This window comes from Myxocyprinus asiaticus, chromosome 16 (genome assembly GCF_019703515.2).
Source record: "Myxocyprinus asiaticus isolate MX2 ecotype Aquarium Trade chromosome 16, UBuf_Myxa_2, whole genome shotgun sequence".
Lineage (NCBI taxonomy): Eukaryota > Metazoa > Chordata > Actinopteri > Cypriniformes > Catostomidae > Myxocyprinus > Myxocyprinus asiaticus.
The window spans coordinates 25,842,187-25,859,923 of record NC_059359.1 but is presented as its reverse complement, the minus strand read 5'-3'; the positions used below and the strand labels follow the sequence as shown (position 1 = coordinate 25,859,923).

The 17,737-nt window shown below is 38.2% G+C and overlaps 2 protein-coding genes across 2 annotated transcripts in view; one reads left to right on the top strand and one right to left on the bottom strand.

The window, feature by feature from the left end:
- LOC127454569 (nuclear pore membrane glycoprotein 210-like) overlaps nt 1-12,773 on the top strand; it is a 39,536-nt gene extending 26,763 nt beyond the window's left edge. Inside the window, exons 18-41 of the mRNA XM_051721857.1 lie at nt 1,566-1,755; nt 1,898-1,968; nt 2,327-2,332; nt 2,505-2,600; nt 2,713-2,814; nt 3,177-3,299; nt 3,460-3,587; nt 4,682-4,877; nt 5,028-5,207; nt 5,691-5,771; nt 5,860-5,991; nt 6,412-6,567; nt 6,704-6,789; nt 8,091-8,265; nt 8,341-8,516; nt 9,719-9,939; nt 10,023-10,159; nt 10,721-10,844; nt 10,963-11,115; nt 11,238-11,521; nt 11,810-12,011; nt 12,169-12,261; nt 12,441-12,506; nt 12,679-12,773. Coding sequence (XP_051577817.1) covers nt 1,566-1,755; nt 1,898-1,968; nt 2,327-2,332; nt 2,505-2,600; nt 2,713-2,814; nt 3,177-3,299; nt 3,460-3,587; nt 4,682-4,877; nt 5,028-5,207; nt 5,691-5,771; nt 5,860-5,991; nt 6,412-6,567; nt 6,704-6,789; nt 8,091-8,265; nt 8,341-8,516; nt 9,719-9,939; nt 10,023-10,159; nt 10,721-10,844; nt 10,963-11,115; nt 11,238-11,521; nt 11,810-12,011; nt 12,169-12,261; nt 12,441-12,506; nt 12,679-12,773 — 3,273 coding nt within the window. The remainder of the gene's footprint in view (nt 1-1,565; nt 1,756-1,897; nt 1,969-2,326; nt 2,333-2,504; nt 2,601-2,712; nt 2,815-3,176; nt 3,300-3,459; nt 3,588-4,681; nt 4,878-5,027; nt 5,208-5,690; nt 5,772-5,859; nt 5,992-6,411; nt 6,568-6,703; nt 6,790-8,090; nt 8,266-8,340; nt 8,517-9,718; nt 9,940-10,022; nt 10,160-10,720; nt 10,845-10,962; nt 11,116-11,237; nt 11,522-11,809; nt 12,012-12,168; nt 12,262-12,440; nt 12,507-12,678) is intronic.
- A 632-nt stretch (nt 12,774-13,405) lies between these two features.
- LOC127453558 (40S ribosomal protein S27-like) lies at nt 13,406-17,500 on the bottom strand. The gene is made up of 4 exons (XM_051719994.1): nt 17,432-17,500; nt 16,666-16,774; nt 15,205-15,315; nt 13,406-13,707 (listed from the first exon to the last, which is right to left on the bottom strand). The coding sequence occupies exons 1-4, from the start codon at nt 17,483-17,485 to the stop codon at nt 13,679-13,681; spliced, it is 303 nt and encodes a 100-aa protein (XP_051575954.1). The 5' UTR covers nt 17,486-17,500; the 3' UTR covers nt 13,406-13,678.
- Nucleotides 17,501-17,737: the final 237 nt, after the last annotated feature.

Sequence of the window (17,737 nt, the reverse complement as noted above, 5' to 3'; positions counted from 1 at the left end):
TCACCAAAGTGGCATTCAGCTGATTACAAAGTACAATCAGGACATTACTGATGTAAAAAAACAGCACCATCACTATTTGAAAAAAGTAATTTTTGATCAGATCTAGACAGGCCCCATTTCCAGCAGCCATCACTCCAACACCTTATCCATGATCATGCTAAATTGCTAATTTGGTACTAGAAAATCACCTACCATTATATCAAACACAGCTTAAAGCTATTTGGTTTGTTAAATGAAGCTTAACATTGTCTTTGTGTTTGTTTTTTAGTTGCCACAGTATGCAATTGACTGGCATGTCTTACGGTCAATATTAGGTCAAAAATTGAAAAAAGAAACAACTTTCTCTAGAAACTCATCAGTCATTCATTGTTTTGAGGAATGAAGGCTATACAATGCTTGAAATTGCCAAAAAAACTGAAGATTTCATACAAAGATGTACACTACAGTCTTCAAAGACAAAGGACAACTGGCTCTAACAAGGACAGAAAGAGATGTGGAAGGCCCAGATGTACAACTAAACAAGAGAATAAGTACATCAGAGTCTCTAGTTTGAGAAATAGATGCCTCACATGTCTTCAGCTGACAGCTTCATTGAATTCTACCCGCTCAACACCAGTTTCATGTACAACCATAAAGAGAAGACTCAGGGGTGCAGGCCTTATGGGAAGAATTGCAAATAAAAAGCCATTTTGAAACAGAAAAACAAAAAGAAAAGGTTACAGTGGGCAAAGAAACACAGACATTGGACAACAGATAATTGGAAAAGAGTGTTATGGATCTTAACCCCATTGAGCTTTTGTGGAATCAGCTAGACTGTAAGGTGCATGAGAAGTGCCCGACAAGACAGCCACATCTATGGCAAGTGCTACAGGAAGCGTGGGGTGAAATGTCACCTGAGTATCTGGACAAACTTACAGCTAGAATGCCAAGGATCTGCAAAGCTGTCAGTGTTGCACGTGGATGATTTCTTTGATAAGAACTCTTTGAAGTAGTTTAAGAAGTTCTAATTGTTCACGTTATTAATGTCCTGACTATACATTGTGATCAGTTGAATGCCACTTTGGTGAATAAAAGTACCAATTTCTTTCCATAAGAGCAAAGTCTGTACATTATTCCAAACTTTTGGCAGCCAGTGTAAGTATGACTGATAATCCTGCCACCTTTTTTTTTTTCAAAGAGTCATTCATGCATTAACTATGTTCACAGTTTCATTTACATGATTATAGAGCACTCAATCAATAGTTTACTGCTTTACTGCTATAATTGAAAAAAGTTTTCTGGTGTCTTCTACAGGTAGACAGGTAAAGTGTGATTTGATCATTATTTATTTAACAAGGTCACTCTTTATCTCTCTCAGAGTTTCTCCTAGAATTTATTATTATATTTTAGAAATTTTCTAAAGTAATTCTAGTAATTCTTCTAGTATTACTCTGATATAATTAAAAATGACATTACCATATTATTTAATGTTATTCCCCCCCCCCCCCCCTCTCTCTCTCTCTCTCTCTCTCTCTCTCTCTCTCTCTCTCTCTCTCTCTCTCTCTCTCTCTCTCTCTCTCTCTAAGTTGTCTGTGTCCAGCAGTAGGGATGCTACGTTGCAGTTGTCTGTGTTCGACCAGAAGGGGGTGCAGTTTGATAATTTCACCTCCTGCTCAGTGAGGTGGACATCCTCTGACCCTGTTCTCCTCTCAGTGTCCCTCCAATCCACAATGAATGTGGCTGACAAACCAAATCAGACAGGCTACAAACTACACGGTTTGTTTAGGGTTTGTTTACCACTGTCTGTTCTAATTTTGGTACAGCTGCAGTTTCATAGTTCTCACAATTTTATGTAAATCTTATTAGAATTTGACTGCTTGATCCTGATCACTGATTGGTTGGCATGTTCTTATTAAAGCATGGCAGGTGCTTCAAGCCCATGGACAGACAGGAACCGTGACTGTCAATGTCACTCTCAGCTGTCCAGAGGTATGTGCAGATGCACGTTTTGAAAATACAAATCTGGGATTTATAGATTTAAACTTGGAAATATATGGAAATTTTTAGGATTTTGAAACATTTAAAACAAAGAAACATCAAAATATGCATGATTCTGCACTATTTCTAGGTTACTAATCACATAAGCAAATTTGTGAAATTGACCTTGTTAACTTTTTTATACAAAAAATGTCCTTGCTTCCATTGAAGCACACACAATGTTTTTGCACAAACTTGTGGATATCATGCCAGCTCTAGTAAATTCTGTCATTAAAGCAAAAGGAGGGTGTACCAAATACTAAGAAATTCTGAAATTCATGTAAAGGATTCAGTGCAACTTTTCAATCAGATTTGGGTGAAAATATCATTTGTTATAAAAACAAAAATATGTATTAAATTAGAAAAATGCAAAATATAATTATTTTCACTAGTGGCCTCATACTTTTGGACCCCACTATGCTTATGTATATTTATGTTTGTATGTCTGTATTACTTATGTAACATATGAACTATGTGCTGTCTATAAGACAACTCCAGTGTCTCAGTGTGTGAATTTGCAGTTGGTTGACAACGTGCAGTGGGACAGACACTCTGTCACTCTGTTCAACCATCCAAAAGTCACAGTGAGTAAACTCATCCATTCATACTCTCTAATATATTTCAACTGGACTAGTAATTGTTTTTTTTTTTTTGTTTTTTTTAATGATTCATTAGTCCATCCATTCCTCTCTGTAGGAAAATCTGTCCTTGATCCATGGCTCAGGTCACTTTCAGGTCTATCTACATAACAAGGAGTTGGCCAACATCACCCATATGGAGAACACCAATATAGTACAGGTGGAAGTGTAGTCCTAGTACAGGGTCAAATATGTTACAATACAAGTGAGAGTACAGAATTAGTATATGTTAAAGGGATAGTTCACCCCAAAATTTTAATTCTGTTATCATTTACTCACCCTCACATTGAGTCCAAAACTGTGTTTCTTTCTGTCCGTGGGACACAAATGAATATGTTAGGCAGAATGTTAGCCTCAGTCACCATTCACTTTCATTGTATGGAAAAAAGATGCAATGAAAGTGTAAGGGTTTGGAACAACACAAGGGTGAGTTAATGAACTTTTCATTTTTGGGTGATCTGTCACTTTAAAATATTTTGCAGTACAAATGAAACTGGTTTGGTTAGAATCTTTCTCTCCCAGGTGTCCCCACTTCAGCCTGGTTCTTCCACTCTCTTGGCTCGTGACCTCTGTCTGTCTGATTCTGCTGAAGCATCCTTCCTAATTTCTGACATCACAGATTTCCAGATTGACTTCTTGGATATTGTACGCTGTAATATTTTTCATTATCTCAACATTAATGCACTCAAGTGTAGAGCAAAATATTTATGTCTTCAGTCACCTCTCTTTCACTTATTTGTTCCTCCCATCTTTGTCTCCTATGTTGATGTCCTTTCTATAGTTTGTGTGTTTGCATACATTTCAGGTTGAGGTCAGTCACACTGCTTCAGCGCGAGTGCGCATTCTGGACTCGAACAATCAGCCATTTCTCCATCACTTCCTGTCGCTAATGAATCTCACGCTTATCCCTTCTTCATCCATCATTTCTGTCGAGTGAGTCCACAACATGTGTTTTCTACCAGCCTTATTTTACATATATTGTAAATTCAGTCATACGGTGTATGGCAAGCCAAATTAACTTTTAATCACTCGCAGGATATGAATTGTTGATATCAACAATTCAATTTCTACTAGTGAAAATCCCAATTCTTGATATCAGTAATTACATTTGCACTAGTAGAATTTAAATTATCTGATTGCAATTTCAGATATCAGCAATGCACTTCTTACTAGTAAAAATTAGAATCAATAATTAAATTGTTACTAGTATAAATATGCATTCCTTATATCAACAATTGAATTGCAACTAGTAGGAAACCCATTTTAGATAGTTTTAATTACTTTCCAATTTATTGATATCCAAAATCAGTTTCCAGATGTCTGAAATACAGAATCTAACATGTTGAAATACATTTACAGATATCAAAAATTAGCATTTTAACCAGTTGTAATTCAATTGTTGATATCAGGAATGGATATTTGCACTAGTAACAATGTAATTATTGATATAAAAATATGTGAAATTGGAATTCCAACTTGTAAGAAGTACATTTTTGATATCTGTAATTGCTTTTGAATGGGAGTGAATGAGGGTTCATTGTGAAATTCTACTAGTGAAAATGCAATGACGGATATAAAGAATTACAGTTTTTACTAGTTCAAATTCCATTTTTGATATCAAGAATGGATAGCAAGTGGCATCTGCAAACAAATGATGCTAGAGCTTTTCTCACAACTAACTGCTTTTCTTACGTGACTTTTAACCAGCTGGTGTCATGGTGATTTTTTTTTTTTTTTTTTTTTTTTGCGGATGTACTCAGTCAGATCTATTGTTTTATCATTTAAAACCTAACAAATTTATTTTATGTGAACTATTTAGCTTGAAAAGTATATTTGGGCAATATTTTTCTTTAAATAAATGCCACTTGCTTTGATATTTTCTTATATAATGCAAAGACATTCATAGATTTTTAAGTGTGGCTTAAGTGCCTTTTGGGTCCACTCTATGTATGTGTACAATGTATGTTTCCTAAAGTGAATATTTACAGTTTTAATGTAGCTTTATGGCTTATTGTGTATGTTTATAGGGAGGCGGGGCTAGAGGACAGGTACTCTTTGGGCTTCCATGTGACAGGTCTTGAAGTCGGCGTGGTCAGTCTTCACGTCTCAGCGGTGGATGGTCATGGCCGTGTTATAAGCTCCTCCCACAAGAATATGCAAGTTTACCCACCATTAAATCTGCGGCCCCGTAAACTCACTCTGGCAGTTGGAAGTGTGCGACAGGTATGCAACAGTATGACAAAACAAACCATAAGTAGGCTAGATTTCCTTATACACACATTTTTGAGCATAACATTTTTTTAAACACATATTTGAAATAATTAAGAAAACAGTGTGGCTTTCATTTTATTTGTTGTATGTTTTGGTGTTCAGGTGAAATGGGAGGGAGGGCCTCACCCTCAGTCCAGTGTTGGTTTCTCTGTGAGTGACAGTTCTATCGCTGTGGTGTCAGAGACAGGATTGGTCAGAGGTGTGTCAGTGGGTGTGATCAAACTCAGAGGAGCTCTGCAAACTGTAACACAAGATACAGGAGCACAGCTTACTTTTGCACAGGTAGCACACACAAATTGAGGCACCATTTGCCTTTGGTTATAACCACATTTACATCTAATTAGGTGCAATGCGATAAAGCAACATGCAACAAAAGCTATTTCATGTAAATCTGTGTTTTGACAAACCATTGTTTAGCTTCTTCATCAGCAACTTGATGTAGAGCCAGGAGGCCTTTTTTGTCGTAACCAACCTAACTATGACAAGTGATGAGCGAGAGCACATTCTGTCGATTACTTAGTTTCTGTTTCTGCTGTGTCACACTGGATAGCCCTTCCCACTTGTTCCAAAATCATGCTTCTCATAACTGAAAATTAAACACTAAATGTGTTCTGAGTGGCTGTGATTCTACCATATTATGCAGCAATTTCACATTCACTGAGGACAGATTGCTTGTTTGCTGGAAACTTGATGCATTGTGCCTGGTTAGGACACAAGTGTTGTGGTGATTATATTACAGATGTATCCCATATTTCCCATGCTTAGGATGAAGTAGAGGTGGAGGTGTTTGACCTGATAGCAGTGCGGATACAGGCTCCTTTAGACACTCTGTCTCTAGGAACAGAGGTTTGTCTCTTTTATGCTCATTAATTCTTTATGCAGTTATATCTCTGCCCTGTTAACCGGAAGGGTACGGATACATCTTTCATTCTAGATGCCCGTTTATGTGATGGGCAGTGACAGCAGTCAGAATCCTCTGGCTCTGGGCAGTGTTGAGTCTGGCCTCAGTTTCCACTGGAGTCTGAGTAAAGTGGGTGTGCTGGAGATCAAGCCAAGGCACACAGAGGTGAGATCCATCAGAGACAGTGTAAGGAGGAGAAGAAAGACCACTTGTATAAAAATGATTGGGAAAAATTGTAACATTCAATATAGTGGCTGTAGGAATGGAAGTCCCGCCTTTTTTAGGTAAAGCTGAAATATGTAATTTCTGGAATTGAAAATTAAACATTGTTTTCAAAATAGCTTTGTAAATACTCCCCCGCCTGCCGTTAGTCAAACCAAGAGATAGTCCCACCCCCAACTCACGCTATTGATTGAGTAACGTTGTTGGGGCAGGTCTAAGTGGGTCATTCAAAACAAACACAGGAATTTTTATAGTGCCACAGAGACTTTTTGATAGAGTTTTGGATCCATACTCACACACACAGCTTAAAACGGAGTGCTACTATGTGTTCATTTTTAAGTATGATTCACGTGTCTGTTTCAGGTGGGTGTTGGCGTGTCTCCCTTTCATCGTTTCTCTGTGCTGGTAAGGGCTGAAGCTCCAGGTAAGACCAGCCTTAAAGTGTGTGTGCAGCTTGAACAGATACACAGCAGCAACACGACACTCTCTCATCATCTCACTGATGAGATACAGATACTGGTAAATACATCCTCCACAAAGAACTGCCACTGACATTTTAGGCATAAGACATTTAAGGAAATAGTAAGCCTCCTCTCTATCACTCTGATTTCACTTTTATTTTATTTCATCTATTATTCTCTCTCTCTCTTCTCAGGTGTTTGAAGAGACGCAGTTAGCCACAGGGAGTCCCGGATTCATCCTCATGTCCCCTCACTCTCAGTACCCCCTACAGAGCAATAAGTGAGTTTGTATTTTTAGTTATTAACAGCATCACCAGCTATTACCCTTCAAAGTTTTAAGTCTGAAATCTTTTTCGTGGATACATTTACACATTTGGCAGACACTTTTTTCCAAAGCGACTTATAGAACATTTAAAAGGCCATTTGCCAGTTGGAACAAGAACACATACTAGATTATAGCTGGACAGAACCAGTCAGTGTAATCAATGCAGAACTCATGGTGACTATGACTGAATAGCCTGAAAATCGTGATTGGTTGCTAGGGGTTGCCAACGATCCCCTATATTCCGGAATGGTCCTGTAAATTCCGGAATGGTCCCGTATTTAGGGAGCAAAATTGCGTTCCGTATGAAATTCATACAGGATGCCGTTTGTCCTGTATTTTAGGGTCTCACACCCAAACTGCTGAGAATGTTTCACAAACCTAGAGAAATAGACCTGAAACAAAAACTTTTGCATGATTGTGATCTCAAAAACACCAGTAAATGCACCTATTCATGACATTGCATTATTGCATTGCATATGTCAGTGCTCATTATGGAAGAGAGACTCAATCAAGGTGAGAAAAACTGCAGCACTTTTAAAACAAAAGTACAGTACGTACAGGTTCAGTTTAAACACTTGATTTTCTTACATTTTTCCCTTGATAAACACAATTTACTGCCAAAACAACAACACTGTAATCCAAGGAGAAATACACTATTTCATTTTAAGCATTTTTCTCCCATAAAAATCCATTATACTGCATGTTTGCTTAAAACAGTACTTGCTAAGAGAGTGGCCCTGGAAGGCCAGATACATTTTTTTTAGTGATATATACTGAAAGCTATTCCAGTTTTTTAGTGATATAACCCCAATTTTAAAAGGAAAGTGAAAGCCAGTTCACTGAGTTTACAAACGGAAAAGGCTTAAGCTTAATTATGGAGAAGAAAACGCTTGACAGAAAAATATTTTTCTTTCTCCATTGATTGTGGCTTCGTTCTTTTGGCAAAAAGTAGTGTTTATTAAAGTGAAGATTGATAGAAATTGGGTTCTTCCTGGTCATTGTATTAAAGTGGTTTTCTTTTAAGCTTATTAGGGGCTTAGAAAGTGTTTTTGCATCCATCTACACTGTTTTTCTATAATTTTCCTCTGTAAGAAGCTCTAGGTGAACCTCTTTAACTGTTGCGCAGCGTCACGCGCAGAAGACCCGCTGAAAACGAATGTCCCTTATTTAGAGCTGGAATGTCGTGTCCCGTATTGGTTGCGTTATACATATTTATAAATGTAATGTTAACTTGTTCTTACATGTGTGTGTTTCAGAGACTTAATCTGTCCAGTCCGTTATGCCCTTAGCCAGTGTGTGTCAGGGGCAGGCCTTGTTACTGTTGATGATCAGGGAGTACTGAAGACAGGGCCTTATGTAGGAGTTGCCCTTTTGGAGGTTTTTGCCATGGACATTTGTGGTATCAACCAAACACTGCTAATCAATGTGAAGGTAAGTGTTTATCATGATAATTAATTTAGGTAACACTTACCATAACTTTGATCACTAACCTTGTTCCTGACCTAGGTGTCGGCAGTGTGGTTTGTGCATGTTTTGGCTGTGACATCCCTGAAGAGTGACGGTGAGAGAGCTCTGCCTGCCTTCCCTCTGGGCTGGAGTATTCGTATCATGGCTTTCTACTATGACATCCTGGGACAACAGTTCCACTCTCATAATATACAAACTCAGGTTACCACTAACAGGTAATCACATACAGTACATAGACAAATTACACCAAGAACTCATCTAGAATTTTCTTGCCTCTTGGTCTCACATTCTCTTTTTGGCCCTGTTTACACCTGGTATTAAGATATGTCTTGGGTCAACCTATCACAAGTGGTCAGCAAATACATTACTGTTTGCACCAGAGGATCTCTAAGTGTGTTTAGGATCATTGTCATGCTGAAAGGTGATCCACCTGCCCATCTTCAGTTGTCGAGCAGAGGGCCACAGATTTTCCTCAAGAATTTTGTTTGTCCATTTTCCCTTCAATCCTAACCAATTGCCCAGTCCCCCCGGAAGAGTACACTCCCACAACATAATGTTGCCACCACCATGCTTCACAGTGCTGTGCTTTGTTTGGTTTTCTCCAAATACTGCATTGCGCTTGGAGTTCAGTCCAAAAATTTTAAAAAAAATATCATCTGACAATAAAGCCTTTTTCCACATGGCATCAAAATCCTCCATGGTCAGATTAGACAAAAAATTAACTTTTTGGACTGAACTCCAAGTGCTATATTGTGAGAAAACCAAACAAAGCACACCACCCAGAACATACATTACCTACTGTGAAGCATGGTGGTGGCAACATTATGTTGTGGGGGTGTACTCTTCAGGGAGGACTGGCTGCCATGTACAGCCATGTACACCCAAATTCTTGAGGAAAATCTGTGGTCCTCTGCTCAACAACTGAAGATGGGCAGGTTCACATTTCAACACGACAATGACCCTAAACACACCGTCAAAAAAACAACGCAGTGGCGGCTTAAGGATAGGAAGGTCAAAGTCCATGAGTGACCAAGTCAGAGCCCTGACCTAAATCCAATAGAAAACCTGTGGATGGACTTGAAGAGAGCAGTCCATCGCTGCTCACCTCGCAACTCTTACAATTCTACAAGGAAGAATGGGCAAATATTCCCCAATCTAGGTGCTTGAAGCTAGGAATAGTTTTTCATCTTTTATACATTTTCGGAACGGTTGCCTTTTTTTCGTTACTTGAATGTTGTAAGGCAAAATTTGTCAATAATTTTCCAACAAGCTGGGAAATTTTTTTTTTTTATTGGGCTTTGATTTCAGGCTTTAAGACAACATTAACTTGACTATTTCAAAGGGGTATGATGATTTTCTTTGGCATTGTACAGTATCTTAATATCCGGTGTAAACAGGGTCTTTCTCTGTGTCTCAGAGATGACCTGGTGCAAGTGATAGCTGACAAAGACAGTCACTTGTTTCTGGTGGAGACTGTGTCCCCTGGTCTGACTGTTTTGAGGGTACAGGGGGACCCTATAAACCCATCTCTGAGCGATTACACCCCTCTGCTAGTGCTGCCTGCCATCTCAGAGCCCCATGGATCACTGCGACCTGGAGATGTCATCTGCTTTAGCACTCCGATTACAGACCAGCATGGTAAATTACTATTAGCCTACATTTGTCATTAACAAACCCCTTTAATCTAATAGTAATAGGGTTATTTGCTTTTCCTCTCTAAGGTCAGCAAGGCAGATGGGATGTGTCATCAAGTCAGATCCTTCAGATGAACTCAGAGACTGGAGTGGCATTTGCAAAGAATTCTGGGACAGTAGTGGTATACTATAGGATGGAATGGGGGCAGCAAACCTTTCGAGAGGTAAGCAGTGCCTCACGTACCACATACATGCATATGAGGCAGTGGGGTTAAATGAAAAGTTCACCCACAAAGGAAAATTCTGTCATTATTCACACTCCCTCATGTAATTTCAAACCTGTATACTGTTATTTTGTTTCATGGAACACAAAAAGAGAATTTTGAAGAACCTTCACGAAGGTCTTTTCTATACAACAATAATGCCTATGCTGCTCTGTTCCCATAGTGAAAAACACCAACAACAACAAAGAAAAAGCACTATAGAAATAGTCCATATGGCACATATTCACAGATTATCTTCCCCTCTAGTGAATTGTTAACTTGAAAACTGGATCAGTCCAATTTGTGAACAAATCATTCTTTTAAGTCAGTTTTTTTTTTGGAATGAATAGTTTGATGCAGTTCACAGATCAGACTGAAAAAACGAAGGTAAGTCATATTTGTTTCGACCAATATGAGGGGAGTAAATAATCACAGAACTTTCATTTTAGGGCTAACTTTTGCTTGAAATAAGTTCCAGGACATTTTATATGTTATAAATAAAAAAGTTTTTGTGGTGTCCAGGTCATGGTGGAGTCTGCATCCTCTCCTGTAGTCATTCTTCCTGCTGATAGGCTCCTCACTAACTGGCCTAAAGCTTCAGAATACACAATCAAAGTAGATCTCAACAACTCTGCTGCAAACACTGGTGAGTTTTTACACACCTTCACTGTTCATTCATTGAGCAGCAGTAATGCACAGACAGACGGATGGATGGTAGATATATATATATATATATTGTGACTGACTCTCTGTCCTCATTATAGCTCTATGTACTCTGGACCAGTGGGAGACCATAGAGAAAAAGCTACAGCCTGAGAAAGAGCTGCAGTGCTCCATACACTTCAGCGCCCCCTACCAACAGCTCAAAATACTGCAGGCTATGTTTAATGCATCACCATTCTACGATATAGACACTGGTGTGAAGTTTTAGATATGAATTTTTGTATGGTTTGATTTCAATACCATAACACACTCGAACTGAAGGGGGACAAGCCTTTATGATTAACTTTTAACCTGTCCTTCTTTTTTTCTGTTTCAGCTCAGTACAGTTGCAAGATCTCTGCACTGCCCCAGTCAGACTCCATCCTCCATCACATGTCCACTCTTCCACTCTCTGTCTATCTGTCTGTCTCTCTGAAGACTCAATCTCCCCTAGACACTCTTCTTCCACTCCCTTTCTCACCTCTCTCTTTACAGTCTTCTGTTTTGCTCCCGTATGTGCCAGCATTCCATTGTCCTGTCACCCAGATCAACCTTTCCTCCCAGCAGCCTGTGGCTGACATCCCTGTGTTTGGCACCAGAGACATGCTCAGTACACTGAGGGTGAGAAGGAGAGGAATTATCATGCATAATTTAGTAGATATTGCAGGGCTCAAAAACTAGGTTGGTCTGTGGCCAGTGTGAGAGTTTTGGGCCAGTTGACTGAACTGTCAGAAAAAGGAAAAAAATAAATAAATTATGGGATGAGCCGTTTTGAATATGCTATCAAATACAATGTGATTGCAAGTTGTCATCTCTACTATTTAGGGCACCAGTGTTTTATCCGAGCCTGTAGAATGTTTGTTATAGTAGTTTATTTGTGTCCATATTTCTCCATTCTTCTCTAATAAGGTCCACTCAGAGACCGCAGACATCATTATATCTGAGCCCACCCATTCAGATGAAGATCCCACCCTCCTCCTTATTTCAGTCTACTCAACCTCACACTTCCTGAATCAGGCACCTTATACTGGAAACATCATCCTGTACACAGTTCTCACCCCACAGACACATTTTGTGATGGTGACCAGCCTGATGGGCAGCCAAGAGTCAGGTCTGAGGACAGACAGACATGCATCTTACAACTAATACATTCTACGTATAGGCCCATACAGTATTACATTTGTTGCATTTAATAAACAGATGAGACACAGACCTATACTTTCACTTTTGTTTCTATAAACACTGTAATGTTGTTGGTTTGTGTTCAGGTCAACTTGGAGCTCATTCAAATTCTGGACATTTGTTTATGCTGACATTTGCTGTGTTTGCTGTACTGGCCACCACTGCCATACTTCTCATAGGTAGTCACACACAAGATTTGTAACTTCTTATGCTTTATTTAGCTCAACAGGTAGAGCATTTGATTCAGTATAGAGCCATCATGTTCTACAGAACCATGAGGATCTGAAGCTTTGAAATTTTGTCACTGCTGTTCTCAACAATCCAATTTTCTCTTAAATCCATTTTGGATTTTCCACAGCACACAATACCATGCTGTCTCGCATACAGACTGTACCTGCACAGTGCGTGCCCTCTGCTATTACAGGTGTGTTTGATCTCTTGTCTTGGCAGGGCACAACTGCCCCTTATTTTTATTTGATACAATTGTTTTGTCTTAACAATTGAGTATTATGATTAATTTGTGCTTCAAGATTTATTGTCTGTTTTTTTTTTTATTATTATTATTAGATTAATAAAGTGTTTTTCTAATCTTCCAGAAGTGGACAAAAAATATTTCTTTCCATGGATCACACCATCACCACCAACAGACAGAACACTGCGGAGAAGACAGTGGCTCTGGAGTACTCAATAGTACACATTGCTTATTGCATCTTTTGTCCCTTACATTTTACTGAGCCACAACTAGTACTTACATTTTAACTAGTATTTAAAGTTACAAATATTACGTATATATGTTCCTCACTCTTATGTCTTAATCTATCCAGTGCAAAATACTACTTTAGGATCTTTAAGAGTAGATTTTTCCCCACTTTAAACTTGATATATATAAGGTGTTTTTGTCTCTTCAGTGTTTAAATACACATCATTTAATTCCCTCCAAAAGTGTAAATACCCTGGGATTATCATAACATTGCCCTGTTTGAGTATCCCTACCAGACTCACACAGCAACACTGGCTCAACTAATGGTGTGAGTTCAGGGCAGGGCTACTCTATTTGACCAACATATGATAGACAGGGTAAGTGTACACATTTAATCTTTAACACGTTTATGTAAAACATCATGTGTACAATCTGAAAGCTGTTCATCAGAACAAGGAACACCACATCATCGCCAAGGTAACAAATATTATTCTCACATCTTAAGTTATGCAATAGTCAAGCAGAACATTTCAAATGAAGCTAAAGCTCTTATGAATATAGTATTTATGTGTTGGTGACAATGCAAGTAGGCTGGCAAGTGATAAACCACTACAACACAGACATAATTGAAAAATGAACTTTTATTTAATGTGTGAGAGAGAGACAGGTCTGGCAGTTATAAACCTCAATCCAGAATGCTCTGTGTTCAGACAGCACATAGAAATCCTTTCAGGTTTTCTTGTACTCTTCTCGGCTTAGCTTTCACCTCCATCGCCACATTATAGATCAGAAACATGGCCTCATTACTGGCTGAGTCACTGAAAACCCTGTGGAGTGGCCAATCCTGTCTCTCCTCCCATGGTCTCCCTTGTCATTGCATATTGATTAATGAGAGACTAGTGCTGCTTTCTCCTGAACGAGCATCCTATCAACAGAGAAAAAGAACGAGGCTTTTAGTCTTCAGAATTTCTTCAGGCTTTAGAATTCAGTCTAAAAAATCATTTAAAGCAGAGTACTCTTGGTATGTATATATATATATATATATATATATATATATATATATACTCAGAAGTATAGCCACAAGACGCAAATAATATTTGTGTTAACGTGATTTTATTGTGATCAAATCGCTTACTAAACTTTTCTGTGTAAAGTTAAAGCCAATTTTACAACTTTATGACTGTAAAAATGACTATTTAAACAACTTTACAGCTCAAATAATAAATGAGTTTTAACAGAATTAATGTATATGCTTTTATAAAACTATAAGCTTCACATGTCTGCCTTTAAACCCTCCAAAAAATTGTCCCCATTCACTTCCATTCTAGGTGCCTCACTGTAACCTTGATTTTTGCTTTTTTAAAAGGTGGTATGAGTCAGAATAATTTTTGTGGTAATCAACATTATGCTACAAATGCTGTCGATCTCAGCGTAACTTATAGTAAACCTGGAATATTCCTTAAACAGGATTCTGTTGTAGCCATTTTGGCCTGTTTTAGCTCTTTTGGAGCGTATATGACCTGAAACATCATGCACATTCATACTAAGTGCCCTATTTTTTAACCTGGCAGATTAAAAAAACAAACAAAAAACAACATGTATCAGAAATAACCCTTTCACATGTCTAAATCAGTACAAATGAATCACACCTTTTGCAAGTAATTTGCTCGAACGGTTTCATTTGCAAAATGTTGTTTGAAACTCTTTTGTTGAACTGTATATTTTGGGTCATAATTTAATTCTTGGTCCTGTCGATCTACAGAAAAATGGTAGCACTGAGCTAATGCATCATAATAATTTCCATACAAAACTCTTATATAATTAGAATTTTTCTCTTTGGTCATGTACCATCTAACTTGGGGCACAAAGTAAGCCATAACTGCCACTAATGCCCCCTCATAAAATATAGATGCATGACATGCCTGCACACATTCTATCATAATCCTTTTTTATAAATGACTACAATTCTTTAAAAAATAGAAAATATTAATTTGTATAAATATCGCCATCAGCAGATACTGTTAAAGGTGACAAGAACAATCTGCGACGACTACTGCTTTCTGCTGAGCTTTGTGCCAGCAGGGCAGTAGGTTTTTGAGCTTTGCCAATCAGCAAGCTTCAGCTCAAGAAGAGAATGAGAATTATCAAGTGGGAAACAATAGGGCGGACTGTGTGGGCATGTTGCCATGGTGCTGGTACATTTACAAGTGCACGTATGTGTAACTTTGATCTATGAGTGCACTTCCAGCCATATTTCTCCCACACAAAAATATGAATCCGTTAGTCATCTTCTGAAGTCCATATTTTAATGCACACTTGTGAGTATGTGACTTGTTCTGACTGCATCTGGGAAGAAAATCCCACTGAGGGATTCTGTTTGTACACTGGATCACATTTATCAAGAAATATGTATGAAAGATACCTTCTGTGAGGCGTGCCTTTCCTCCAGTAGGCTGGCACAGAACTGTAGAGCATCCTACACACAAGACCACTGTCTGTGCGTGACTGAACACTGTAGTGATCTTATAACAGCCTGCAAAGAGAGAAAGGGTTAAAGGATGCTCTTCAGAAAAAATATTCAAATGTACAATACTCATAATTTGGAGCACAAATATTTAGCAACATGAGTCTACTTTCTTTACTTGGACACAGAGCATATGTACCAATTAGAGTAACACATCCTGTATGTCACAGTATAGTAATCATAACTCAACTTTTTTCAAGCAAAGGATCCCTTGATGGATATACAGACAAAGCAGGGACACTCTGTTACATATTGTATAAAACCAATTGTTGCATTTTTACCCTGGGTTATAACATGTATGTAATACCATATCAATGTGTTTTAATACTTTGTAACAATGCTTACACTGCAAAGTCAGAAAACATTACTGATATACAGTCACATACTTGTACATTACATTTTAATTTTACTTGATACATTTTAATGTGGGAGGGACAACTTTAGCTTTTGGTTGAAGTAAACGTATATTTTTTATTAAAAAGTTAAGAGTTCAAACAATAATTGACAGACTACCAGTGTCGCCATGAATACATAATCCCAATGAGCCTAACCTCAAATAGCACTGAAACCTACACCGTTTTCCAATGTTGCATTTTTTTAGACACACTTCCTATTTTAAATAAGCATCTTCAACAAGCATTCATCTATATAACAATTTGCATTCACACCCTGGAGTTACTTAAATAGTTGCAATAAATGTTGAGCTCAATCGACAGCAATTGTGGCATTATGTTGATAACCACAAAAAAAATAACTTTGACTCGTGCCCCTTTTTATAAAAAAAGAAAAAGAAAAAAAAAAGGCAAAAATCGAGGTTAGTGAAGCACTTATAATGGAAGTAAATGGGGCCAAATTTTGGAAGCATTATAGGCAGGAATGTGAAACACTGACATTAATTCTTCTGTTAAAACCCATGAATCTCTCGAGTTGTAAAGTTGTTTATTGTCGTTTTAGGATGTTAGGGTTTAAGGCATTATGTCAACAATGTTGTAAAATTGGATATAATTTTACACAGAAAAGTAAGCGATTTTATCTCACTAAAATCATGTTAACAAGCATGTTTATGTGTTGTGGCTATACTTTTGAAACAGCGTGTATTTTAACAAATCCATCCTTTAATGCCATGCACAGTGCCTGCTACTCTTATCCTGCTCAAGTACACAGACACACACTGTATTATCTTTGACGGACATCCGTCCAGGATGGTCCGAGTGGCAACCAAGCTTTTCAATAGACCACTTTAATTCAGTGACGTTATTCCTGTCATATCAGACCTGGAACTTGCCACATAGTATGACATGATGTCTACTAACAATTCTGCTTGTTTACACTGAACATGTACTCTGCAAATATGACTACCTGGGCATTTGACGTCCATAAAATAAGAGTTGGGACATTGTACGAGACGCTTCTTCTTGTGTCTTCTCTTCTCCTCCTCTGGCGTTGGGTGCAACAAGTCCTTCGCGAGCTGAAAGTGAAGACAGGAATATGTCAATCACCTCGACCAACTAGAGCAGCAAGTCTCGGAGGACTATCTAGGACGCATCCTTGGTGTCATTTCAGAATTGTTAAAAAGATGACAGAATACTGACACTCGTATAAACGCAGTGACGTGTGTTTACTGGTTAGCTCTGTATGCTTGATCTTTGCATAGGCCTGATGTTATAGCTGATCAGCTGCTTGACAAAAAAAGGACAACACTGCCACTCAAAGACTGGCTCATATTATAACACATTTCCCATTTAGTCAGTCCTATGAGGGACACACGACGAATATTCCAACTGCAAACTTCTACAAATACTCTGTAAGGCACCTTTAATCACTACTGTTACTAGTTCTGAACTAGATAACATCGTGATTGTGTTTCATTAAGCGCGTGCAGAGGTGCTCTCCATGCGTTTCTAACGCTTATGCACGCGGCCATCTTGTCGTTGCTATTCACATAGCACGTATCTCGCTCTGTTCTACAAAGTTTTAACCTCAAAATAATAGAAATTACGCTATCGTGGCCGGCACGATCATGAAGTCAAAACCTCCCCTCTTGCAATCGATACGATTTAATTTAAAAACAAAAATAGGCGTGATTAATTTTTAAATTGAGTTGATTGTGATTGCACACACTTACAGGCATGTTGTCGAATGGAGCGGCAGCCGAAAAGGGGGGCCAGCGGAAATACATGGCGCATATGAACGGGGCTCATGAGCAGGGGCAGGAAATACTTTACTGTCATTTTATTAAAGCAGTTATCCGTATACATTTGCCATGTAATGAGCCAAAGAGAGGATTTGAGTTAAGCAGAAATATTCAAAGGTTGTTTGATAGACACACTTTCATACTTAGTAAAAGCTACAAAATCAATGTTGACTATATGTAGCCTACTAAATATGTGTATTTCTTCAACCTTTAGCACTTTTAGCACAGTGGACTTCT

Bases quoted from the DNA above. Each gene is read 5' to 3' on its own strand.
- LOC127453558 (XM_051719994.1), bottom strand. From the start codon at position 17,485: ATGTATTTCCGCTGGCCCCCCTTTTCGGCTGCCGCTCCATTCGACAAC. The intron at 16,775-17,431 runs GTAAGTGTGTGC...CTTCACTTTCAG, and splicing joins CTCCATTCGACAACATGCCT to CTCGCGAAGGACTTGTTGCA. The intron at 15,316-16,665 runs GTAGTCATATTT...CTCTCTTTGCAG, and splicing joins TATGGACGTCAAATGCCCAG to GCTGTTATAAGATCACTACA.